Source organism: Vulpes lagopus, chromosome X, assembly GCF_018345385.1.
Source record: "Vulpes lagopus strain Blue_001 chromosome X, ASM1834538v1, whole genome shotgun sequence".
In the NCBI taxonomy this organism is placed as follows: Eukaryota; Metazoa; Chordata; class Mammalia; order Carnivora; family Canidae; genus Vulpes; species Vulpes lagopus.
The window spans coordinates 17,769,921-17,796,183 of record NC_054848.1 but is presented as its reverse complement, the minus strand read 5'-3'; the positions used below and the strand labels follow the sequence as shown (position 1 = coordinate 17,796,183).

Here is a 26,263-nt window from a genome sequence, read left to right as displayed (position 1 = left end):
TTTTTTTTTTTTAATAAATTGATTTTTTATTGGTGTTCAATTTACCAACATACAGAATAACACCCAGTGCTCATCCTGTCAAGTGTCCCCCTCAGTGCCCGTCACCCATTCACCCCCACCGGAGCATCTGCCTTTGGCTCAGGGTGTGATCCTCGGATCCAGGGATTGAGCTCCCCACCCATCAGGCCCCCCCACAGGGAGCCTGCTTCTCCCTCTACCTATGTGTTTGCCTCTCATGAATAAATAAATACCCTTAAAAAAAACTATTTCTTGGTAGAAGTCATAGTTAAACATTTGAAAAATACTAAATGACAAGAATTCTATTCAGAGTACAGGCTGTGTGCTTGGATTAAAAAGTAAACACTAGTAGTTAATTTCACCTTCAGCCTTTAAGTGGTCCCCCCAATCAAGTTCAGGCCCAGGAGACCACAAATCATTTACACCTGAATGTGCCTATCATTCCTTCCCCCTCCACCACCATCAGCACAAAGGAGAGGAGCTGGGGAGAGGGAAGGGTAGAAAAACATTAACCTTAACCACTTGGATGGTTCTAGTGGTGTCCTCTGTCAGAGACCTCCAAGAACACAACCGATGCTGGAATTTAAGATCAAGTACCAACTTCAAGAGAGTAAAACCAGAAAAAAAGAGACAGGAAAAGTTGCAGGGCGGGTGGGCTGGAGAAAAGGAAAAAAAGGTGGCTGAGGACCAGGGCATCACAAAGTGGCCATTAACCAGAAGAAGTCAGGCCAGAAGCAGGGTGCAGTTCCCCTGGTCCACCTGAGCTGGTGCCTGGTCGCCCAGGCAGGGGTAGATAAGTGAGGTTTCAGGACAGGTACCATGGGGATGGGTCCCAGTTGACCAAGTGAGAAAAGAGGGAGACCAAGGTTGAAAATAAGTTTTTAAACTAAGCATGTCAATTTTCATTTTCTGCTTTCAGAAGCAACTTCTAAACAGCTCTTGTCATCCAAAATTCTGTTCCAGGAAGAATGCTAGGCCCCCCAGACAACTGGAAATGGTGTCGTCAGTAGAAGATTCAAAAAGTGAGGTAGAGAGGTGGGCAGGGCCAGGCTACAAAGGCAGTTTAGTTAGGAGATTCTAAGAGAATCAAGGCTTCGGAGAGCCTGCCGGGGTGACAAGGTGACATGGTTCGATTTGCTGTGGTTCCCAAAGGATGGACCACATCCAGGACAGCAAGAGATTGTGGCAGGCAAGGTGGAGAAAAGAGGCCAGGACAGAGAGGGGCTGAATGCAAGCCTGCAAACCTCTACTTCCAGGAAAGGTGCTATGGGCTGGAGCATGGAGGAGGGAAGGTAGGAGGGTTTAGTGGTGGTGTTGATTTGGAGTCACGCTTGAGGAGGGAATCATTTTAGATATATCTGAGGTATCTGCTTAACCCATATGTGGAGATTTGCTACATAGTTGGAAATACAAATCTGGGTTGGGGAGAGAGGAGCCAGGAAGACTCCGAGAGGCATTAAGAAAGAGAAAACCAATTACCCCCACACACAGGGTGGGGCACGTTGACTTATAAAGAGAATAAGGAGAGGGGGTGCTCAAAAGTAAAAGTTCCCCCTCATCTTCCAGCATTGCCTTCTGGGCCTCTGTGAGATCCTGGGGGGGTGGTTATTTTTCCTTTTAATAGAAAACAAGGGAGAGAATGTGGGACACTAATGAAAGAAACCATGTGGAATTCTAGTACATTGTACTCATTGGGGGAAATGGAATTAAAGCCATTGAAAATACCCAGGAGTTCACATGTGAAAATTAACAGTGCCAATTATGAAGCATCTTACTAGTTTTGCATAGTAAACCAGTCTAGACAGGATACAAACCTAGACTTAGGAAAGTGCAAAGAGCTCAACACTCTGGGGTCTTCGATTATTGGTCAGTTCTCAATTTAGATTTCCTTTCCTAGTCCCAGAACACACTGGCTCTCATCTACATATTGATTAGGTAAAGTCTAGATAGTCTATAAAGGTCTTAAGGAAAAAAAATACCTTGAAACTGGATATCTTGGATCCCCTCAGCTTCCTGTCAACCTCCCGGTAGACATTCTCATTCTGCACTTGACTACAGTCCGCATTAATTGCTAGTAACTCATCATGGTGAGGTCCACCGACCAGCAGCATCAGCATCCCCTGGGAGCTTGCTGAAAATGCTATTTACATTGCTGCCCCAGAGCTGCTGCATCAGAAACTCTTGGAGTAGGGCCCAGGAATCTGTTGTGACCACGTCTGAATTGTGGCTTGCCAGTTCACACTGCTTCTGCTGCCCAGGGGTTCTGGGACCTGGCCACACAGCAGAATCACCTCGGCAGGGGGGGAAGGGGTACTTTGGAAAAATATTGATGCCCAGTGGCCTCAACCTCTGGGAGAGTGACTGGGGTAATGGCCTCTTGTGAAAGCACTCTCGGGAGAGTTCTACTGTGCAGCTAGGGCTGTGAAACACTGAATTCTAGCCACCCACCCCCGCAACAAAATGTCATTGAGAAAATAAGAATATCTGTATACTAGCCCTCCACCCCCCTTTTCTGACTGGCCCCTATCCCCCAAGAGCTGAAGTGCTCACATCTGAAGGCCGCCTCACCTGCCATTTTTGTTTATGTAGGTCGCTAGATAACCATGGTCTTGCCAGGTGTGCACCGACTCTGTCATCCCTTGCTCCTGGAAAATGGACTGGAGTCCTTTTAGAATGGTCTCGCCATCAGCTGGAGAAGGAGAGAGAGAAGGCAAGGTGGTCAGGATGAAACACATTCCAAAGGAAAGCCAATGAGGCACGGTTTGAGGACTGAACTTTTTAAGAAAACCTGAACGAAGAGTTGCCAATGTCACTCACACCCGTGAGGAGAGGCTACACAGATTACCAGGTAACACAAGAAAGACACCAAAAAAAAAAAAAAAAAAAAACCAACCACAAAATAATTGTGTCATGGATGCAGACAGGTGTTCAGGCAACCAGAGATGACACAATGTTTAGCCTAATCAGAAATCAGAGACGCAAATAAATGAGCTTCCATTTTAGAGTAAAGAAGTTAATGAGGACATACAGTACTAGAAGGGACATGTCCACCCGCTGTTGATGGGTATCCTAAATGACTTCGAAACTTTTGGCTTTATGCTCCAGGTATCTCGCAGTAAGGCTGGGTTGTTATTATAATAGGAAAAAATAAAGGGGGCCACTCAATAATACTTTTCCAAATGGTAGAGACTCAACAACGGTTCCTTATGGGACAAGGAACTCCTTGTTCTCACTCCGCACTGTGACCCCCTCCTTGGCCAGACGCCCATCTTCCCCTCTCCCTCCCACCCACCGCCAAAGTGGAGCTCAGTATCACCTGTAACAACGGGTAGGACTTCGGCCAAGGTTATAGAAAGTGCATTCATCTCTGCAGGGTCAACTAAAGCCAGAAACTTCAAGTACATCCAAGATTATGACAGAGGAGAGGCAAAACGCAGTTTGGTCCCCTGTAGTTCGATCTGCCTGCCCCTAACTGCCTGAGAAGTGTTAAGGCAAAGAACTGAGATGGGACAAAAGGAATTACTCTGTACCGTCCCATGAGCCCTCCACGGGCCGGTGCTTTTTCCACATGACGGGAAAAAACAGTGTGGGCTGCAAAGCATCAAAACGAAGAGTATGTACAAAGAGTATGTCTGTGACCTGAACCCAGGCAAAAGGAAAAAAACATTCACAGCTGACCGCCGTGCGGTTTCCCAAGAAAATCACACTAGAATTTCTTCCATAAACTAAGTAGTGCCAACGTCTGGACTAGAGGTTAAGATTTTTTTCACCTTACATAGAATCTATCTCCAGCGATGTCTGGAACAGTGTTCCCAAGACCTTCCAGAGCACAGGAAGAATGAAGACCACAAACTGGGTTGTGAGGCTGACGTAGACAGCAGATGTGTCTTATTCTGACAGGCAACATCTTAAAAATCTAAAGTTGGGCAGCCCCGGTGGCGCAGCGGTTTAGCGCCGCCTGCAGCCCAGGGTGTGATCCTGGGGACCGGGGATCGAGTCCCACATGGGGCTCCCTGCATGGAGCCTGCTTCTCCCTCTGCCTGTGTCTCTGCCTCTCTCTCTCTCTGTGTGTGTGTCTCTGTCTCTCACGAATAAATAAATAAAGTCTTTAAGAAAAAAAAAAGGAATAAAAATCTAAAGTTAGTTGCCACTTAGAGCCCAGACTTCACCTATCCCCACTGTACTGGGTGGAACGGTGGCCCCCAAAAAGATATATCCACATCCTAACCCCCAGAACCTGGAAGCGTGACCTGATTTGGAGAAAGGTTTTCGCAGATGTAATTATGGACCTAGAGATGAGATCATCCTGGATTATCCAGAGGGGCCTAAATCCAGCGACAAGTGCCCTTATGACAGACAGAAGAGGAGACACAGGGATAAAGAGGAGCAGGTGAAGACAAAAAATTAGAGACTGGACCGCTGAAGAGCCACAGGCCGAGAACACCAGAAGCCACCAGAAGCTGGAAGAGGCAAGCCAGGTCTCCCCTAGAGCCTTTAGGAGGACCACGGCCTGGCCAACAGTGTTTTTGGACTTCTGGCTTCCAAAACTGGGAGAATATGTTTGTTGTTTTAAGCCACCCAATTTGTAGCACTTTGCTCTGGGCTCTGGTGACTCACACACCCTCCAAAATGTGTTATTTTCAACTTCACTGAACACCATAGCAAACAGCATGGCCCAAGGGGCGGGAGGGCATCCTTTTTTAATCCTTCCAGTCCCTGAACGTGGATGGAGCTATTAGGACGGTGCAACCAAAAGGCACGGACACCACTTAAAACCAAACCAGATGGGTGTGCAGCCCCGAGCCCCCCAACAGGAGCAGGTGGAGACCAGAGGGTCACGACCTTGAGACCAGTAGGAGGCAGGAAACAAAAGGACCTCACACTTCTCACGGCCCCACCGGCTGGGGTTCGCCCCCACGGCAGGCATCCCCTGGAGAGGGCAGCCCCCCGGAGGCCCGCGGAGCCCGAGAGCACCCCGCGAACGGAGCCGCTTCCAGGGCAAGGCCACTCGCCAGGGACAGGGCGCTGCAGCAGAACGCACAGCCCCCGCCAGCGCAAGCACCGACTGACGCCACGGGTGACCGTGTCTCATGTGCCTTCGGGAAACTCATCTGGCAGAAAATAGCCGGCTTCACTATTCTGAAATCGGTTTCGGAACTTAAAAAGGGGGGAGCCTGAATTATACCCTCTGAGTGATACTTGGTTGTAAAAGAGAAATCCACTCCCTAAAAAAAAAAAAAAAAAAAAATCTAATTTTAGGGACGCCTGGGTGGCTCCGTGGTCGAGCATGTGATCTCGGTCCCAGGATCGAGTCCCGCGTCGGGCTCCCCGCGGGGAGCCTGCTTCTCCCTCTGCCTCTCTCTCTCATGAATGAAATAAATAAAATCTTCAAAAAAAAATTCCGATCTCAAACTTCACAAAAAGAACTGATCTTGCTCAGTGTGCTTGTCAACTGAAGCCTGGCAGGGCCAAGCCACCGTGGTGAACACTGGGCGCCCGGCACGCCCAACGTGCCCGTATCCCAGCAGTCCTTGCCCTGAACAGGAAAGCCACTGTGTCATTATTCAATCCCTCCTTGGCTAGAACAGATGTTTTCTGTTTTGGAAGTGTATAAAACAAATCACCACTCCTGGTAAACGGCCTCAAGACCGGGTTCTGTTGGCACAGTACACCAGGGAACACAAGTCCCCTCCGCTGGTGAGGGGGACAGGGCACACAGGGCCACCCTGCACAGGCTGCACAGTGTTAGGAGCACCTGGGCCCCAGGGCTGAGCCGGGGCGAACTATCTCCTGGGCCAGGGAAAGGGGTGACTTTGTCTCCTACAACCCCTGACCCGGCCAGGGACAGCCTGGCAACCGCCCCCTTCCTAACTGGCACCAGCAGCAGAAAAGCACCGATGGGGCTAATGGAGGCCCTCCAGTCAGCCTTCAGATGGAAGAAAAACACATTATGAAAGACCCGCTTGAGAGTTGTCACTTGTTTCTATACTATGGGCTTGCTCCTCAGGTCAGAAGAAATCTGCCAGGTCTGAATGTTATTTCTGGCTGTCACCACCACCTGGTCTTTTGTGGGCACTGAACGTGCCCAGCCCCGCGGGGCTACAGGGACCGTGCCCCTTCTACACTCTCCTCCTGTCTTCTTGTCCCCCACATTGCTCCCAGCCCTGGGAGAAGACTCCAGCAAAGGGCTCCAGAGCTAAACAACTGCCCAATAACTCTTTTCCAGAACCAAGGTTTGAAAATGAAAACAAAGCCAAAGACATGAGCTCCGTTAGGTTCAACAATGTGGCTTGCTTGGTCATCTTGATCTCAGGGGCTCAATAAATGCTTTGTGGGTAAATGAAAATTTATTTCAGCTGGCTAAACTCATCATCCATATGGCTAGATCTTTGCAGAGTTTCCAGAATATCTAAACCAGTGGTTTTCAATCCTAGCAGCACATTATAATTACCTGGGGAGTTTTTAAAACCAGTATGTCACATCCTAGATCAATTAAATAAAAATCTGCGGGTAAGAACCAGGCATCAGTATTTTTCAGAGGTCCCTGGGAAATTCCAATGTACAGCCATGGTTGAGAACCACCGAGCTAAACCACTAGATACAAGAACAAGAAATCCCCACTATTTCCAAACTAATTACACTCGAGTCAACCCAATGGTTACAGAAAATGTTAAAATGGGTCTGAAAAAAGCCCAAACTCCTTACTAACAACAAGTAGCCTAGGACGTGCCCCAGAAAATGCTTTGCAGTTATCCAATTTCAGTCTTCATGCCTGTCTAGTAGAAACATGTAACATGACCAAACAAAACGTACTTGACTGTATCAGGGTTCCTCAACTGCGATTGACAACATACGGTGTGAAAGAGTGTCTTGTCCCTCACAGGTCTTTGGCAATCCCAGTCATACACACTACAAGTAGGTAGTGCCCCCTTTTGTTAAAAAAAAAAAAAAAAAGACACCCAGGGGCAGAAGTGGGGCGGGCCTTGAGAACTACTAGATACTCCACAGGAGTGAAAATAAGCCTTAGGTCAGAGCATACCCAAATTTGGAAACACAAGACTGCAATGTCATAAATGGCTGCAAATCAGAAAATTTGAAATTTTTTTTATTGGTGTTCAATTTGCCAACATATAGAGTAACACCCAGTGCCCATCCCATCAAGTGCCCCCCTCAGTGCCCGTCACCCAGTCACCCCCACCCCCCGCCCACCTACCCTTCCACCACCCCTTGTTCGTTTCCCAGTTAGGAGTAAGAGATAATCACAGGGCTTTCAAGAGGGCAAGGTAATCCAAACTAGGCTAACAAAACTTCTTAGAAAACTCTTAAGGACTTCACTTACCTCGATTTTGACCTCAAACTTTCTAACTGACATGCAACTAGTATGTGACTAGTATCTGACTCAGCCTTCCAAAGCGCTCAGCAACACAGTGACCTGTCCCCAGGGCAAAATGTGTCCTTTGTCCGTTAAATGACTCAATGTCCCCGTTTCCAGACCATTGCCCACTTTGTGTTTATTCAACAATAACTTAAAAAGAATCAACTTGGAGGTCTGGTCCAAATTAAATGTACCACTCCCAAAATAAAGAGAGGGATGAAAAAAGTGGGGTGGGAGTGGCACAGGGAATGAAGGCCCAAATTTCATCTCCCTGCCTCATTTTCTCCCAGAGATCCATCTATAGGCCGCTCTTGGGAGGGCTCAGACTCTGACCATCAACCAGCTCCATCCAGATGGCTGAATCCCAAATCCATATGGAAACTGTGTCCTGCCTAATTGCCTACCACACTGTCCCAGTCAAGTCTGAAATTGGACTTGGGCTTCTTTACTCCCTCCCCAGATGTTAATACCCCTGCCACTATTTAAAATTCCCATGATGCTCCCCTTGAAGCTTCTCCCACAAATCACCCACCACAGCCTTTCTACCTACCCAAACTCACTTGGCCAGGTACCCTTGCCACCCATATACGTCATTGCCTCAACTGTAAGATGGGGATAGCACTCTGCAGGGTTCCTGTAGGGAATGGGGCACCAGTGTTCCTTCCCTCCATCTCTCGTGGTCTGGTACTGCCATTTAATCAGCACTCCAGGGCAGCCCTGCATGGAGCCTGCTTCTCCCTCTGCCTGTGTCTCTTCCTCTCTGTCTCTCATGAATAAATAAAATCTTTAAAAATAATAATAATCAGCACTCCAGGCCTGCCTGGGTGGTTCAGTGGGTTAAGCACCTGCCTTTGGCTCAGGTCATGATCCTAGGGGTCCCTGGGATGGACTCCCACATCAGGCTCCCTGCTCAGCGGGACGTCTGCTTCTCCCTCTCCCTCTGCCCTTGCTCATGCTCTCTTCTCTTCTCTTCTCTCTCACACACACACACACCCACACACACACACAAATAAAATAGAAATAATAACCAGTGCTCTTTAAAGGGAGGCAGCCCCGAGTGCCTAAGCTCCATGGAGTAGCTGCACACACCCAGTCTTAGTAGCCCAATGTGGGCCAAAGGGGGGGGGTGGGAGGGAACAGGGGCTCCTGGGTGGCTCAGTGGTTGAGCTTCTGCCTTTGGCTCAGGTCATGATCCCAGGCTCCTGGGTGGGTGATCCCAGGGTTCTGGATCATCCCACACATCAGGGTCCCCACAGGGAGGGAGCCTGCTTCTCCCTCTACCTATTTCTCTGCCTCTCTCTCTCTTGAATAGATAAAATCTAAAAATGGGGGGGCACAATGTGCTTCAGTTATACATATTCCCACTTCTTTCTTCCATTTCAAGTAGTGGATAAAATGCAGTAACCTCCTTAACATGGTGATTTCCAGTAGCGGCTGCCCTGAGGGAATAAGCAATTCTCCCACATCCAGAAAAAAACAGAGGACCTCAACTTGCACATTTCACTCCTTTCCAACTTCACAAACTTGAGCAAAGGAAACCTGGGACAGAGTGTGCAGCAGTCACCCCTTGTGCAGGACCATCAGCCTGCCCCGCCACGGGGGCCACCGGGCCAGAGCTGCACTGGCCTCCCCACACCCAGAGGACAGGAAAGTGCAATTCACTCACATTCTGGCAGCATCTGGGTCATGAAATTAAAAGACAAATTTCTATCCTTGCCAAGCATATCTTTAACTAGGACTGGAAATTCCACACCTCCCCTTCAAGCCCCTGGCCCATTACCTTGCTTCCTAGTTCTCCCCACGATGGCCCAAGCTATTCCATCACCAAGAGGTCCATCATTCCTATCACTGCACCATGCCCAAGCGGTGAGTGAAGCCCAATGCTGGCCTCCTCCCAGCTCGCCCCTCCTCCACAGACCCTGGTATCTTTTGAGTCCCGAGCCCCTCTCCCCCCAAAGTCCGATTGTGCCCTGATTCCCACCCCCCACCTGCCCCTCCTTCCGCTTGATATCCAGGTCAGGGACCACCCCCTCACCCCCTCCTCCCTGAGAGCTGGGCTCCCCTGATGGAGAGTGGCAACAGATACACCAGCAACTCACAGCAAGGGGACATCTGGACTCCAACACAGTTTGAAGCCATTCAAGTATCTGCTTTAAGCACCCACCCAGATGTCCTAATCTTGACAGTGGTGGTGGTCACAGGACTGTATACATTGGTCGAAACTCAGAAGTATACACAAAACTTCCTCGATGTAAATTATATCAAGTTTTAAAAAATCTGTTCCAGGGACGCCTGGGTGGCTCAGCGGTTGAGCGGCTGCCTTTGGCTCAGGGCGTGATCCCGGGGTCTAGGACTGAGTTCCACATTGGGCTCCTTGCAAGGAGCCTGCTTCTCCCTCTGCCTCGATCTCTGCCTCTCTTTCTCGGTGTCTCTCATGAATAAATAAATAAATATTTAAAAAATTAAAAAATCTGTTCCAGTTACCACCACCACCACTGGCATAACTGCTCTAAGAGTAACAAAATAGCACAGCATTCCTTATGGGCTCCCTCTCACCCAAATTATTGCTCAGAAGTGCCTGAGGGTGTAAGAACATCATTTGAACTCACTTGGAATACACTAGATGTAATCAAAAACATCAGTGTTGATAGGCAGCAAGTCTAGATTACTGCAATCAAGTGATATACAGAGAAAGCATATTTCACAAGCAAAAGGAGCTTAACACTTAAAATTGTTAATTTTTTCATCTTTAAATTTTAACAAAAGGTCTGTGCATTGGGAGACTTCTCAGACATTCAGAAGCCTAACATATTCCCAGAGAGTAAAGTGAAGGTCAAGCAGGTGGTTCCTCGGGCTCTCTTACTCCGACAGCTTCATCTTCAATTTCCCACGTCCAGTTCTTTTTACAACAGCTGCAAGACAATTAATCCCACAAAACCCAAGACAACAGCAAAGTTCAGAGCAGCAGGTTTCACAATAATCAAAAAGTGGAAACACTCAAACTGTCCATCAAGCTATAAATGGATAAGCAAAATGTGGTCTATCCATACCATGACCTATTTATTCAGCCACAAAAGGAATGCAGTACTGATACTTGCTACAACATGGATGGCATGATGCTAAGTGAAAGAAACCAGTCACAAAGGACCACATGTTGTAGAATTCCATTTATATGACATAGCCAGAAAAGGCAAATCCCTAGACATAAAAAGCAAATTACTGAATGCCAGGGACTAGGAGGAACAAGAGGCTGGGAGGAATGGGAACGATGGCTAAGGGGTACAGGTTTCTTTCTGGAGTGATGAAAATGTTTTAAAATTGTGGTGATGGGTATCCCTGGGTGGCTCAGTGGTTTGGCACCTGCCTTCAGCCCAGGGTGTGATCCTGGAATCGAGTCCCGTGTCGGGCTCCCTGCAAGGAGTCTGCTTCTCCCTCTGCCTGTGTCTCTGCCTCTCTCTCTCTCTCTGTATCTCATGAATAAATAAATAAAATTTTTAAAAAATAAAAATAGGGGATCCCTGGGTGGCTCAGCTGTTTAGCACCCGCCTTCAGCCAAGGACGGGATCCTGGAGACCTGGGATCGAGTCCCACATCAGGCTCCCTGCATGGAACCTGCTTCTCCCTCTGCCTGTGTCTCTGCCTCTCTGTGTGTGTGTGTCTCTCATTAATTAATTAATTGATTACTTAGTAAAATCTTTTAAAAAATAAAAAAATAAAAAATAAAAATAAATAAATAAATAAATAAAATTGTGGTGATGGTCACACAACTCCAAATGTAATGAAAATTACTGACCTGTATGAACTGTATACCTTAAATGAGGGAAGAGTGTGGCACAGGAGTCACCTCAATAAATCTGTCCCCAAAAATCCCAACACACACACTGAACTTTTAGATTCTCAATTACTATGAGGTAATCAAAGGGACAAAAAGTTCCAGAAGTCAGTTGCTCCCCTTCAACCAACCATAAGCCAGGCCCTAGGCACCAGGTTAAAGGGGCTGCAATGGGCATTCTCTTCTACCCATCCCCACTCCCCACCTGTCAACCACTAACAAGTGTTTGAGCAGCTGCTATGTGCAGGCTCTGTCCCTGGCACTGAACTTGGCTTTCATGCCACGAATGCACATCTGCAGCCAGTCTCAATGCCTCAGTTCAATCACAATGGCCATGTACAGAGCAGCCACTACAGTTAACAGCTGTGTATCATGTATTTGAAAGCTGCTGGGAGAGTGGGTCTTAAAAGTTCTCATCACAAGGGAAAAAATTACTTAACTATGTGTGGCGACGGATCTTAACTAGACTTCCTGTGATGGTTTCACAAGACACACAAATATCAAATCATGTTGTACACCTAAACCCAATGGTTTATGTCCATTACACCTCAATTAAAAAAATTTCTTTTACATTTAAAAATCAGGGATGCCGGGATGGCTCAGTGGTTGAGTGTCTGCCTTCGGCTCAGGGCGTGATCCCAGATTCCTGGGATCAAGTCCCATATCAGGCTCCTTGCATGGAGCCTGCTTCTCCTGTCTCTGCCTCTGTCTCGGTGTCTCTCATGAATAAGTAAAATCTTTATAAATAAATAAATTTAAAAATCATAGCAGTGACATGGCACCAAAGAACACAGAAAGGGCCAAATGAACAATTTGGAGGGCTTGTTTTCAGAGCAGTTTTTTTTTTTCTTTCTAAAAAGCGAGAGAGCAAGTGTGTGAGACCGAGAGAAGGGGGAGGGGGAGAGGGAAAGAGAGAATCCTAAGCAGAGTCCATGTCCAGCGCAGAGCCAGATGTGGTGCTACATCTCACGACTCTGAGATCATGACCTGAGCTGAAAGCATGAAGAGTCACACGCTTAACCAACTGAGCCACACAGGCGTCCCAGAGCAGTTTCTGATGTTCATACAGAAGAACAACCAAACCAGGAAAAATCAGCTACAGAAAGAAAAAGACCTACTGACGTTGGATTGACAGCCATACAACACAACACAGAAATAACACCCAAGCTCTTTTCATGCAAGTGCGCATTAAGGAAAACCACATGGGACTGTTTACAGTACCAGCCACAGGGACTATTTCTTAAAACCCACATTACAGTATACTAGGCGTTCTGTAAATGTGTTGCTAATTATTTCGCTGCCCTGCCTTCCCTTCCCCACTCCAAGAGCACAGTCAGAAAGGCATTTCCCAACACCTAACACCTACTGGAAAGTGGCCAGAGCCCCCTTCTACTTGAATCTAAGCACTTAGGTCTCTCCATGAGCCAATCCCCTCAGAACACTGAAGAAGGGTTCATAAAAATATAATTTATGAGACACAATCCTAAGCCCTCTTTAGTCTGGAACCCAAACAGCAATGCAATCTTCTACCCTCTTGTTCCTGGTAAACTCGTTTCCCCCACAAGACTAGAGTCTTCAAAGCAGCCACAACCCACAAGCCTCAGTCAGCCCAGAGAGGGAGGCACCCCCCTTGGAGTGCTCATAGAGCTCTAACTCTCCAGTCCTCACATCCTGACCAAGCCCAGTGGGAGGCTAAGCATGAGTTATAAAGAAAGGCACAGGGAGGGGAGACAATGCAAAGGCCTGGCTTTCACTTGGGGAGAAGATTGCCAATTTTGGCCATGAGAGATGAGAGGCATCTGGCCACCTGAACTCTGCCCAGCGTCATTTGAGCAATGTAAGGCACGGTTCAAGGTCCATGTTTTCAGAAGAGGAAGCAGTAAACTCTGGCTAGAGCTGTGGAAGAAAGCAGAAGACCACCAAGGCAGAGGACACGAAGAGACCAGCTCCCCTCTCTGGGTACCATACTCAACCCAACAGAAGTAGTCCAAGAAATGAGGTGAAACCAGATCCAGCAGCAGCATAAAAGGGATAAGCAAGGTGGGGACTGGTAGGGTCAGGTTGGAGGCCAGGAGAAGACCTAAGGCACCTGGACCAGGAAAAATAACTAGCCGTTCCCTTGAGTTCGTGACTGCCATCCACAGTCCACTGTGAGTGCAAAGGGTCCCAGCTGCCGACAGCCACCTCCCTTCATCTCACAAGCAGCAGGATGAAATCGGGTTATGGGCTGGCCCAAGGTCAGATGGCAATGGTTTCCTTCAGCTCCACCCAGAAGAAAACCAGATTTTTCTCCCAAAGTACAAAGTATGGGATTGTCACTTTCATTGTTCAGGAGAACTTAACCAGTATCATGAATATCCAGCACTCTTCCCACTAACTTTAGGTGGGCAAACTACCTTCCAGGGTCAGATCTATTAACCATTTGTGTTTCTACAAACAATTCTAGGGTTTGTGCTCAAGACTCCATGCCAGGCTGCAAATCAACAATGAAATAATATTTCCACAGAGAAATGTTTGGAGTTGGGGTCGTCAAAAATCACATTTTTATCAGAGTTGTCCCTGAGATGACCCCACCGGCACGTTCTCTTCCTCCAGCTTTGGCCAGGGCAGATTCAGCAAAGTCAACATTCAGAACTGCGCCCTTCAGAATGAACCTCCCAGGAGATTACTAAGCACCCGGAAAGTGCTGGAAAAGTAAGTGCCACAGAGATGAAAGTCGAAGGACACAAGTCAAAACTCCCTGTTCAGAGGGAGGAGTGTGTACGATGATGGATTCCAGATGAGAAAAAGGCCATGTGGGGGCCTGGGAATCTGTACTTGAATATTTTTCCAGATGGCTCTAAAGCAATCCACTGGACTTAGATGTTCTGAAGGCATGAGTCGACAGGGACGCCTGGGTGGCTCAGCGGCTGAGCATCTGCCTTCGGCCCAGGGTGTGATCCTGGAGTCCGGGGATCAAGTCCTGCACCAGGCTCCCTGTAGGGAGCCTGCTTCTCCCTCTGCCTAGGTCTCTGCCTCTGTGTCTCACATGAATAAAATCTTTAAAAAAAAATTGAAGGCATGAGTGGACAAACTTCTTCTATAAAGAGCCACACAGTAAAGATTTCAAGATTTGCAGGCCAAATCACGGTTCTGGTTCTATCAGTCACCAGGGCCATACAAAGGAGGCCAGAAGAACAGAATATGGCCCAGCAGTCCAAGTTTTTTTTACCTCTGTAAGGTCACTTCCAACTCTAAATTCCTAATCAATAGGCATAGGGGCACTCAGCTGGAATTCTACAACCTGAATTTCCAGAAGGGACAGTCTTAGAATTTGAGACTAGAATAATCTGAGGAATACTTCCTTCATTCAAGTTAGCAATCTTATTAAATGCGGGGGCAGGGACTGTGAATAACAGCTAATAACCTATGTAACTATGACCCCTGCATTTTAAGGAAAACATAGAAGTAACATTAGCAGACGATGGAGAAGCTGTACCGGTCACCATTTTAAAGTCACAAATTGCTAATTTATGCTCCCACTCCAAGAACCTAGACAAAGAGAAAAATAAAACCGAAGTAAGCAGAAGGAAAGGAATAAGGCTAACAGGAGACATCAATGAAATTATAAAAAGAGAAAAACCATAGAGGAAGAAAAAAGAAATCAACTAAACAAAAAGCTATTTCTTTGTTAAGATAAATAAAAATGACAATCTCTAGGCAAGACTGACAAGGGAAAAAAAAAAAAGGAGAGAAGACACAGATTGCCAGGACTAGGAACAGAACAAGAGAGAGCATTATAGACCTATAGACACCAAAAGGATAATAAAGGAATCCTACAAACAACTCTACACAAATTTTGCAACTTAAAAAGGAAAAGGGCCAATTCCTCAAAAAATACAAACTACGGCAACTCACCAATGAAGTAATCTGAATAGCCCTATTTAACTATCAAAGAAATTGAATCTGTAAATTAAAAATTCCCAAAACAGGGATCCCTGGGTGGCTCAGCGGTTTGGCGCCTGCCTTCGGGCGTGATCCTGGAGTCCCGGGATCGAGTCACTCCCTGCATGGAGCCTGCTTCTCCCTCTGCCTGTGTCTGTGTCTCTGCCTCTCTGTCTCTCATGAATGAATAAATAAAATATTTTAAAAATTTAAAAATAAAAAAATAAAAACTCCCAAATAGCAATCTTGAGGGCCAGATGGGTTTCACTGGAGAGTTCTATCTACTGGAGAGTTCTACATTTAAAGAATAACACCAATTCTATACAAAATCTCTAGCAGAAAACAAAAAAGGAATGCCTAATTCATTTTATGAAACCATTATCCTAATACCAAAACCAGAGACAATTCACAGAGAAATGTACAGACCAGTATCCCTCATGAATATATAAGCATGAAAATCCTTTGCAAATCCTTACCAAATAAGAATTCAGCAATAAACAAAAATAATTACATACTATGATCAAATGGGATTTATTCCAGATTTGTAAGACTGGTTCAATATTAAAACAAAAGAAAAATCAATGGGGCCCATCATATTTTTAGATTAAAGAAAACTTACATATTAATTGATACAGAAAAAGTATTTGACAAAATCCAACACCCACTCAAAATAAAAACACACAGAAAACCAGTAATAGAGGGGAACTTCCACAACTTGGTAAGGAGCATAAAAAACCTACAGCTAGGGCACCTGGGTGGCTCAGCCTTTAAGTGTCTGCCTTTGGCTCAGGTCATGACCCTGGGATAGGTTCTCATGGGGCTCCCCACAGGGAGCCTGCTTTCTCCCTCTGCCTTTGTGTCCACCGCTGTGTCTCTCATGAATAAATAAATAAAATCTTAAAAAAAAAAATGACATTCACAAAATGCCTTAAAAAAAGTAGTCCTATAAATTCTTGCATCTCATACCAAGGGGTGTAAATTAATATTAAGCCCTTTCCTCTACAACCTAGACAAACCCCACTTAGGAACATCAAACACTTAGGCCCAGGACCCTCTTCCTTCTCTGAACTCTAGAACCAGCCAGGCCACTCTGCAGCAGCAATACACAGTTCAAAGAGTCAGTGTTAGATCGTTTATAAAACCTACACCATTACTGTTTCCCAAAGCGTGATCCATGGCACTGGCCCCGAAAAACACTCTGTAAGAAAAAAAAGGTGGCATAAGTCATGGAGATGTAATGCACAGCATGGTGACTCTAGTTAATACTGTATTGTGTATTTGAACGTTGCTAAGAGTAGACCTTGAAAGTTCTCATCAAGGGCAGCCCGGGTGGCTCGGCGGTTTAGCGCCACCTTCAGTCTAGGGCGTGATCCTGGAGACCTGGGATCGAGTCCCATGTCAGGCTCCCTGCATGGAGCCTGCTTCTCCCTCTGCCTGGGTCTCTGCCTCTCGATGTCTCTCATGAATACATTTTTTAAAAATCTTTAAAAAAGGAAAAAAAAAATCTTTAAAAAAGGAAGTTCTCATAAAAAAAAGCCTTGTAAAAAACAAAAACAAAAAACCTTGTAACTACATGGTAATAGATGTTACCTGGACTGTTGGTGATCATTTCAGTGTTTAACAAATACAAAATCATTACATTGTATATCTGAAACTATTATACATCGTTTCCATTAAAAAAAGAAAAGCATTCCCTGCTGTACCAAATTTAAGATATATTCATTTTACAGTCACCTCTAGAAATTCAGAATGTCCACCAGCATATCACAGTTTGCTTAACCACTCTGACCTGCAGTCCTTTGGATGAGATGACATGGTCTTTTTTTTTTTTTTAAGATTTTATTCATTGATTTACTTATCTGACAGAGAGTACTGGCAGCCAGAGTGGCAGGGAGAAGGAGAAACAGGCTCCCAAACACGGGGCTTGATCCCAAGACCCTGGGATCATGACCGGACAGAACCAAAGGCAGACACTTAACGGACTGAGCCCACTCAGGCACCAGAGATGACTTGGTCTTAAATATAACAGCATCCTATACATTTTCAGGGCTTTCACTGGAGAAATTTCTATTCTAGGGAAAGTGGAGTCAGGCAACACAAACACATATCTTAAAACTCAAAGTGCTCCCTAAAAATTCTGCTTTCGGGACACCTGGGTGGCTCAGCAGTTGGGTGTCTGCCTTTGGCTCAGGGCATGATCCTGATCTGGGGATCGAGTCCCACATCGCACTCCCTGAGGAGCCTGCTTCTCCCTCTGTCTATGTCTCTGCTTCTCTGTGTCCCTCAGGAATAAATAAATAAAACCTTAAAAAAAATTCTGCTTTCACTTAAAGAGCTCCTCTAAATAAAAACCAACCTTCAAATCACATGCCAAAGCATTATTTTCTGCCTCTACTTTTGCCAGCAGAACTTTCCTTATCTTTCAGTCAGTTAAATTCACACCTCTTTATAACTGAGCATCTTTATCCACTGGCACAATCTCAAAGTACTCAGCCCTAAGTATTGCAATTAGTGTTAAGTGTTTTATGTATCATTTGACAGTCTTCCAAACATTTTATTGGACATCCCACCCAACAACACAGTGTGTGGGATTTTGGTATCATTAGCACCTTTACGCAGAGGGAGAAATTAAGGCGCATGTGAAACTACCCGAGGGTCATCTAGAAGATGCTACCGGTTCTTAGCAGCTCCTTTTGGGTTTGCTGCTTAACACCAACACGCGTCTGATCCCAAGCATGGTCACTAGCTCAGTGGCTCCTTCCGGAACACAGATGACAGTATCAGTTTAATGAGATCCAGGCCCACCACAACGTGGGGCCCCAGAGTGGTTTTTCCTGGGGTCTGGATAAGTGCCTAGTTGTAAGGGTTTCAAAGAGCATTTGTGCAATGGTTTACATACTTGGTTTCAAGATTCAATTGAGGAGGTTTCCTGACTCTTCAAAAGAACTGAGCCTGGAAGTAAACTCCCATGAAATGGTGGCTGGCGCGGCAGCACACAGGGGCAGGCCTGGGTTACAAGTGCGGGGCGATGCTGGACTCCAGAAACTCAACTCACTAACAGCTCTACTGTACATGGTTGCAAAAACAGACGCCCAGTGCTCGCTTCGGCAGCACATATACAAAAACAGATGCCCAACCACAGCCCAGTAACTTTCTAACTGATCCTTACCTGCCAAGGATTAGTATGACCCTGTGGGTCTCAAGTCAAATTACAAAGCCTGTCATTCCAAATCGTACCCGAGTACAAAGCCTGACACCCACAGCTCTAACTTTTCCTAACTCTGAGATTGTGTCTCCCAAGGAGGTAACAAAGGCCTGAGTCGCCACTCAGATACAGCCCATTTCATGACACAATGAAGATGCAAAGATCTCGAAACCGGTAACTCCTCCACTGCAAAACCTTCCATTTGGGTAGACGAGTTCCTCATGCTCTGAATATCGATACCTTAAGTCTTTCTCAGTTTCCAATTTGCTTCTCTCCTTGTTACGTGGGACAACTTTATACTTCTAGGCAGCTTATAGGTTTTTTTCTTTTTTACATTACCTAATCACAGGACTTTGTTTTTAATGGCATACTAGTATCTATTCATAAGACCTTCTGGCTTGCTGTTCGTTAAAAATATTAAATTTTTGCCACACACGATATATACATTTTCTATCTCGTCTTTAATTTTAACCACCCTAAAAGCACCTTTCCCACCTCAACACACACACGGCAAAGGGTCTAGAAGCTGATTAGTAAATTGGAAAATGCTATCCCGAAGAAATGTCACATGCAGGGCTTCAGATTACTTGAAAATGCACCTCTCTCATTAGCTGGGGTGGAGACTGTTCCTAATGCCTGGATGATGGAGTCAATTTCTTCAACAGCTGTTATCCCTTGCACAGCACTTAAAGTAACGACAGAGAATGACCAAATAACTAGATGAGGCTTCTTGAGATAAAGCACAAGCTCATTTTACCGCACACTACCTCTACAGGTTTAAAGAAATGAGTGTAGCCTTGGAACTACACTCTAAAAAGATTCATTATGCTTTATACAATTTTTTAATGGCAAGCTCACAAAACTAATTCCCAGCAATGTGCAATTACTCAGCCTGGAGTCAAATAGAGCTTGATTAGTGCAATTAAGAATCTTTTGCAGAGTTGAAGGGAAAGAGAGTTAAAAAAAAAAAAAAAAAAACAAAGCAAAAGAGTGTGCCAAATGCAGGGAGATTCCATTGAGACCTCCCCCAAGCAGTCCATAAAACATTTGCAAACAGCATTCAAGTATGAGAGAATACCTAAAGGACGAAAAATGCCTTCCCCAGAGCTGTTAAATTCTGTGCCTGGGTGCCTCCCAGCTACTTGGAAGCACAGGGAGTGTGAGACTCAAAATGTGTGCTGGGGGAGGGATGGCTGGGTTGAGATGGCCCCAGGAAGAGCTGACAAGGAGTTTCTACTTTATCCACATGGTGATGAGGACACACAGGGGGCTTTTTAAATGAGAAAAGGGACAGGAATCCGTTGAGTTAGTGGTGATCCGAGCCCTTCCCCAAAATGGAGACAGACTGGGAAACTCTGGCCAAGAAGTGTAGCCAGGAAAAAGGTGAGCAAAGAAACCGAGAGCATAGCAGGCCCAATCCACAGGACTTAATGCTCTGCTGACTGGTGCCTGGGGTTAGGGGGTGCCCCACGTTCCTGGTACAAGGGGTTTTTGTTTTTAGTGAGGATCCTATTATAGTGATTCTCAGATTCACTTAGCATCAGAATTACTGGGAGGAAGCCGGTTAAAAATGCAAATTCCAGAAACTCCCCCAGCCCAGACTTCAGTCAACCTAGAAAAGGACCCAAGCACGCATTTCCCCCTTCCCAGTCATCAGCCCCCTTCAGGCTTCATTGTTAAAGCGAGAGTGTGGGGGCGGGGGTGTTGTTATCACAAAGGTAGATAAAGTGTTTGGACAAGGGATGCTAATGCTGAGACAAAGGGGAAAGCTGCTTCTCCTCTAGAACCAAAACACTAGAAGCAATTAAAACTGGATTTCTTAGGTTTTGTGCTTATAGCTATGAATCACACAAAGACAATATGCTTCTACCAGAAAGCAGCTCGCTCAACAAACACACGGAAAGAGTGGAAGCTCTGAGGACGGGCGGAAGGCTCGGGAAATCTGGGAGGGAGGGAGGGTCATCAGAATCATCTGAAGTCCCAGGCTCAGCAGAGCAGGAAGTACTGGCCGAGCCCTCTGCTCCTAACCGACCCCAGGACATACCCTGGAGGAAGGTAAAGCCCACCCTCCCCCTCAAACTACTGATTTATACCTAATGGAGACTTCCTAAAAGAACCGTGGAAATTTTGCTGATGATCTGTCATGTGCATTATAGCAACGGCCTAGCTAGAACTTCCATCAGGGATTCTCTGCCCCAGCACTGTTGACATCTGGGGCTGTCAACGCTGCGGGGGGGCGGGGGGGGGGCTGTCCTGTGCACGGAGGATGTTGAGCGAGCACCCCTGACCTACAAAATACTAGCAGTGCCTCCCCACTTGCGATAACCATAAAATGTCCCCAGGAAGGGGGAGGAAGGGAGAGGGTCTTTGAGAATCACTGCCTTAAACTAAGAGGCTTCACAGTCGTGGAATTAACAAAGGCCTTGGAATCAAATAGACAGAGCTTTGAATCCCAGCTACCCCATTTATAAGGTGAAAAGCTTCAATGGGCCTATTTATTCATCTTTAAAATGGGGATAACAGGACCTACCACAGGGTTGTTGTGAGGATTACGTAAAATAACGTGTAATGCGCTTAGGGCAATGCCTAGCCCAGGAGGCAACTAATAAATACCGGCTTTTATGTTTTCAAAGAGATGTCTGTCTTGAAGAGGAACCAGGGACATTTGCTTACAGTGTGGGCTTGAGTGGAAACCTACTCAGCCTGAAAGAAACAATATACAGAACTGGCCCCCTCCTTTCCCTCCCCAGTTTGTAGGGGGTCTGAACTAGGGGTCCATGGACTCCCCAGGGCCAGTGGATACAATCCAGGGGTCTGTGAACTCCGATGGGGGGAAAAAAATACACATCCTTATTTTCACTCATTAAAACTTAGCATTTTCTTCAGTTATGCTTGTAAAACCACACATCAACGATGGTGGCCATCGTCACCAATAAAACCACAGCTTTTTCTCACATCACAGCTAAAATACGATTTTCTCAGCTCTGCTTCGAAATTATGGAAGTTATTAGGCCTGATGCTAGAATGTATATTAAATGTGCTACTGAAGAAGCACATATTACTACTATGCTACATTATCTTGGATTTTAATTCTGAAATTGTATCTTAAAATAATGTGCTTACTTTATGCATTTAAAATTCTTACACTGAGAGGCGCTTGGGGGGGGCTCAGCCAGTTAAGTCTGATTTCGACTCAGGTCAGGCAGGATCTCACGGTTGTGAGATCGGCCCCTGGGTGTGGAGCCTGCTTAAATTTCTCTCCCTCTTCCCCTCCCCACACCAAAAAAAGTAAAATTCTTACTCTAAGAGGGGCTCCAGTCTTCCTTGATGAAGGTCAAAGGTACAAAATAAGAACCCCTCTCCTAAACCTTTCTGGCTAAGCCCTACTCAAGTAGCCTTCTGTTCTTTATTTTTTTTTTTTTTAAGATTTTATTGATTCATGAGAGACACAAAGACACAGGAAGCGCGAGAAGCAGGCTCCATGCGGGGAGCCCGACGTGGGACTCAATCCCAGGACCCCGGGATCACGCCCTGAGCCGAGGGCAGGCGCTCAACCGCTGAGCCACCCAGGCAACCCTGTTCTTTATTTTTTAAACAAGATCTTTGTTATAAAACTTTCTGAATTGGACTAACGTAAGTCACTTCATTTCCCCATGTAAACTATAGATGAGTGGTCCACAACCCGAAGAACATAACAGCATCAGGCAGGTTTCCTCACACAGGACTCCTAAACGTGTGCCTTGTTTTCCCCAGGGCACTTGAACTAGCTTTCCATCTTGACCGTAACATCATCAGGTCCATCTTAACCAGCACTTATCAAACGTCTATGATGTTCCAGAACTGTGTCCAGGATACAGACTCTGGAGGTCTGCCTATGAGGATACTCCCAGCCCAGGGGAAGAAATGAGACATGGAGAGAGGAAAACTGCTAGAGCTTTTGAGAGCTGGCTTGAGACTGGAGACAGGGCAGGCAGAGGCCAAGCGTACCCCACTCACGTCTGTGTATGCAGCCCGCTTGCTGCCTAGAGTCTCAGACTAGGAACAAATCATGTGTCCTCCACCAGTCCAGAGATGAGGTTTTGTTTTTTAACAAAAATCAAAATTTCCTGAGTTACATCATCAGCCACAACACGAAACAGGCACCACCAGGCCCAACCTATAATTGCCCTTAGTGGCCCGGTGGCTGCTGGGTACTAGCTGGCTTGCACTGCTAAGTTACATGGAATCGCATCATAATAACTAAGTGGTTCAAGTTTAATTCCATTAAAATCACATCATGGAACTGGAGCATTAGGAAGGATTACTGACAAATGGGAAAAAGAACATGAATCCAGGCTCCACAGGCATTTGACTCACCCTTGAGTCACATCCAGGACTCACCATGCCAAGACTAATGCCTTTTGACTCATTATTATCAATTAAAATAAATGTTTTTGGAGACCTCACACACAGGTGGTAGATTTCTCACCAAGTGCCCCTCACTGAAAATTAAAAGAATTTACAAGATCCCAATCTAGCCAGATCCTCTCGTTTTCCAAGTGTAGACACCTACTGATGGATGGCAAGGGTGACAGGTCTCCCCCAAATTAAGTGATGGGGAAACACAATAAGAATCAGAGTGGTCTTCCTCCCAAAACACTTTTGTAGGGGCTTAAGAACTAACAAAGATGAATATATTCACATCCCCCTCCTTATTATTTCTTCCTAAAATGTTCTTCAGCTCGCCATCAAAATTTTCTCATCTTTAAGATCAACAGGCTGAGACTGAAGGATAATTGGCTGGGAAATTTTTTTAATTTTATTTTCTCCTTGCACAACTAAATTATTTATATGCCGCTTCCACACCTTGCCAGCTTAGAACCTGCCAGCTTCTCCTGCTTCCTTCTAAACTGTGCGTCTGTGGTTCTCTCCCTCTCGAGCCAGGGTCAGCCCCAAGTGTTAAAGTTCTCTCAGTCCCTAGAGCATGTGACTCTTGATCTCCAGGTCCTGAGTTCAAGCCCTGTGCTGGGCAAAGAGATTACTTAATTTAAAAAAATATAAAAAAAGAAAGAAAGAAAGATTAGGAGCACCTGGGTAGCTCAGTCGGTTAAGCGTCCCCCTTTGGCTCAGATCATGATCTTAGGGTCCCGGGATGGAACCACGTGTGGGTCTTCCTGCTTCTCCCTCTCCCTGTGCTCTCCCACCCCCAGGCTTGTGCACTCTCTATCAAATAAATTAAAAAATCTTTTAAAAAGCATGTTAAGAAATAAAGCTCTCTCACTTCCATAAAGTGAAGGTTCCCCTGACTTTTTCAAGAACACAGAAGCCTGTTGTGAGCCATCACTTCAACATACCACACCTGAATTAAGCTGAAAGCTGTTTAAGGCTTCAGGCACCGACACAAGCTGAGTAAGTGCCAGAATCATCCAGCCTCATCCCGAAATCACCCTCCGTAGAGCCTAGAAAACCCACGTTCAATAAGTACAGGTCAGTGTTCACACCTGCTTACCACCAGGGACCCTTCCTAGAGGCCCCTCCTAGCTGAGGGACCCTGACTCAGTAGCTCTTCCTCAAGCCACACCCTCCTCACCTCTGAATTGAGTATGCAAGAACCTTCACTAACCACTAATCCCTGAAATTGGCAGGGTAATTCCTCAACAAAACCTTAGCCACCTCACACCCAACACTATCTGCACGCCCCAATCACCATTTTATCTCCTGACTCTCCCAGTCATCTCGTCTCTAACCTCAACTAAAAAACATGGGAACTCAAAAGTGCTTTGTTTTGTCCAAGTCCCTTCCCAACCACGGAATACACTGACATTACTTAAGAACATTGTAGTGTTTTACGGCAAGTCCCTTAATATTAACATTAAGCCAATAAAATCTTAAGAAAAAAAAAAGCGGGGGGGCGGGGGCGCCTGGGTGGCTCAGCGGTTGAGCATCTGCCTTTGGCTCAGGGCGTGATCCCGGGGTCTAGGAAACGAATCCCACATGGAGCTTGCTTCTTCCTCTGCCTGTGTCTCTGCCTCTCTCGTGCATAAACCTTAAAAAATATACATATAAACGTTAAGCTTTATGAAGTGTGCGCCGTCCTTCCCCCACCCCACCTTTTTTTTTTTTTTTTTTTTTTTTTAACCACCGGGAGGATAATACTCAGGTGGAGACAGAAGGCCAAAGTCCCATGCGGAGGCAATGGAGAAAGACAAGACGCAAAAACCCCGGTCTTGCTTCGAATCCTCAAAGTTTTGTTTTTATTAAATCTTTGCCTTCGGAGGGCCTCTCAGCTTGGGGGCGAAAATGCAAAATGAGTTTTCAGAATTTCACAAAAGGCGAAGAGAAAGTGAGAAAGTGCAGGTTTTACGTGGGAACAGAAAAGGCTGATCCATTCCACTCGAGGAAAACGGTGAAAAGGCCAGATCAGAGGCGCCGTCCCAAGTGCGAGGTACGGGAAGCGCAGATTCCAGGCTGCAGCACTTCAAGGTTTCAGAGCCACCAGAAAGCGGGGGGGCAGCGCTTCCCCTCCCCCCACGTTGGAAACCCGCAGAGAAAAGCCTGCAGAAGCCCTTCCCGTTCGTAACTGCCGCTCGGGGCCACCTCCCAGCCCCCTGGGTGGCCTGTGTTCCGAGCCTCCAGGGGTCGGGGAGCTGGAGTTCCCGCGCCCAGACTTCACCCCCCCATCGCCGCTTCCTTTCCCGTCCCCTTCGGCGGGACCCGGCTCCTACGCAGCCGGCCAGGAATGCGGCCAGCGCCGCACGGTCCTGCCCCAGCCCCGCTCCCACGAGGGGAGCCCCCGCCCCGGGCTGGAGGGAATTTACCCGCCTCCGCGAACAGGAAAAGGTCACGCGGGCGGCCCCGCGCGGCGCACGCCCCCCGCCCCGGCACCGCCGCCCTAAGGGGCTCCGCCGACGCGGGGGGGGGCCCTCCCGAGCCGCGCGGCGCCAAGGGGACCCTGGCAGGGGCGCCCACGCCCGCACGGGGCGCGGGTGGGCGACCCGGGCCTCGAAGGGCGGCGCCGCCGGGGGGCCGGGGCGGGCGGCGGCCCCTCCAGGCCCGGCGCTGCGGCGGGAGCCCGGGCGCGGCCTCCGCCCCGGCCGCCGGTGCGCGCTCGGCGCTGCGGCCGCGGGGACGCCGGGGCCGCGCGGGCCGTCCGCATTGTTCGGCCCGCGGCGCGCGCCCCGCCCGGTCCCCGCTGGCCCCAGCCCGGCGGGCGGCGGGGGCGGCCGGGCAGGTGGCGGCCGCGCGCCCTCACCTCTGGCGCCGAGCTTGAAGTCGAGCGTGCTGTGCCGTGCTGCTGCCATAGTGAGGCGAGGCCCTGGGCCATGCCTGGGGCAGGCGGCCGCGGGAGACGGGGGGCCGCGCGGCGCGTCGGGCTGCGGCCGGCGGGGAGTGCGGCGCGCGGGGCGGCCGGGCGAGGAGGTGGGAGGGGCCGCGGGAGCGCTCCGGGGCGCGGGGGCGGGGCCGGGCCCGCCTCCGGGAGGGAGGAAGCGAGGACGCCCGCCGCCCCGACCTCGGCGCGCAGGCTGTGGGGCCTCGGGCAGGCAGCGCTGGAGGCGTGGGCGCCCAGCTCCCCGGCGTGCGTCACCAATGGCCGCTCCCGCGCCCGGGATCGGCGGGCGCTCCCGCCATCCGTTAGGTCACCTTAGGTTTGAACAGCGCAGCGCGACTTCCGGGGGGCCCACCCCCTGCACTTCCCCAGACCATCCCCCCAGCCAAGGCCCCTCTGCTTTCCTGGCCAAGTCTAACGCCGCGATCCACCCGTACTCGGAAAGTGCTGCCGCCCTTCCCCTGACTCTTCAAACGCTCCACTTGAGCCCTTTAGAATCGTTGCCATTATTATTAGCGACGGTCGGCTCGCATTCCAGCGCCCAACGAAAACGTCTTGGGTATTTCAGTTACCCACGTTTGCGTGAGAAACGGGAAGGGTGGA

At 47.7% G+C, this 26,263-nt stretch overlaps 1 protein-coding gene across 1 annotated transcript in view; it reads right to left on the bottom strand.

Annotated features, from left to right (window-relative positions):
* SMS (spermine synthase) overlaps positions 1 to 25,968 on the bottom strand; it is a 53,758-nt gene extending 27,790 nt beyond the window's left edge. Inside the window, exons 1-2 of the mRNA XM_041741737.1 lie at positions 25,586 to 25,968; positions 2,587 to 2,707 (exon numbers count right to left, since the gene is read on the bottom strand). Of these exons, the coding sequence (XP_041597671.1) occupies positions 2,587 to 2,707; positions 25,586 to 25,634 (170 nt within the window). The 5' untranslated portion in view covers positions 25,635 to 25,968. The remainder of the gene's footprint in view (positions 1 to 2,586; positions 2,708 to 25,585) is intronic.
* Positions 25,969 to 26,263: the final 295 nt, after the last annotated feature.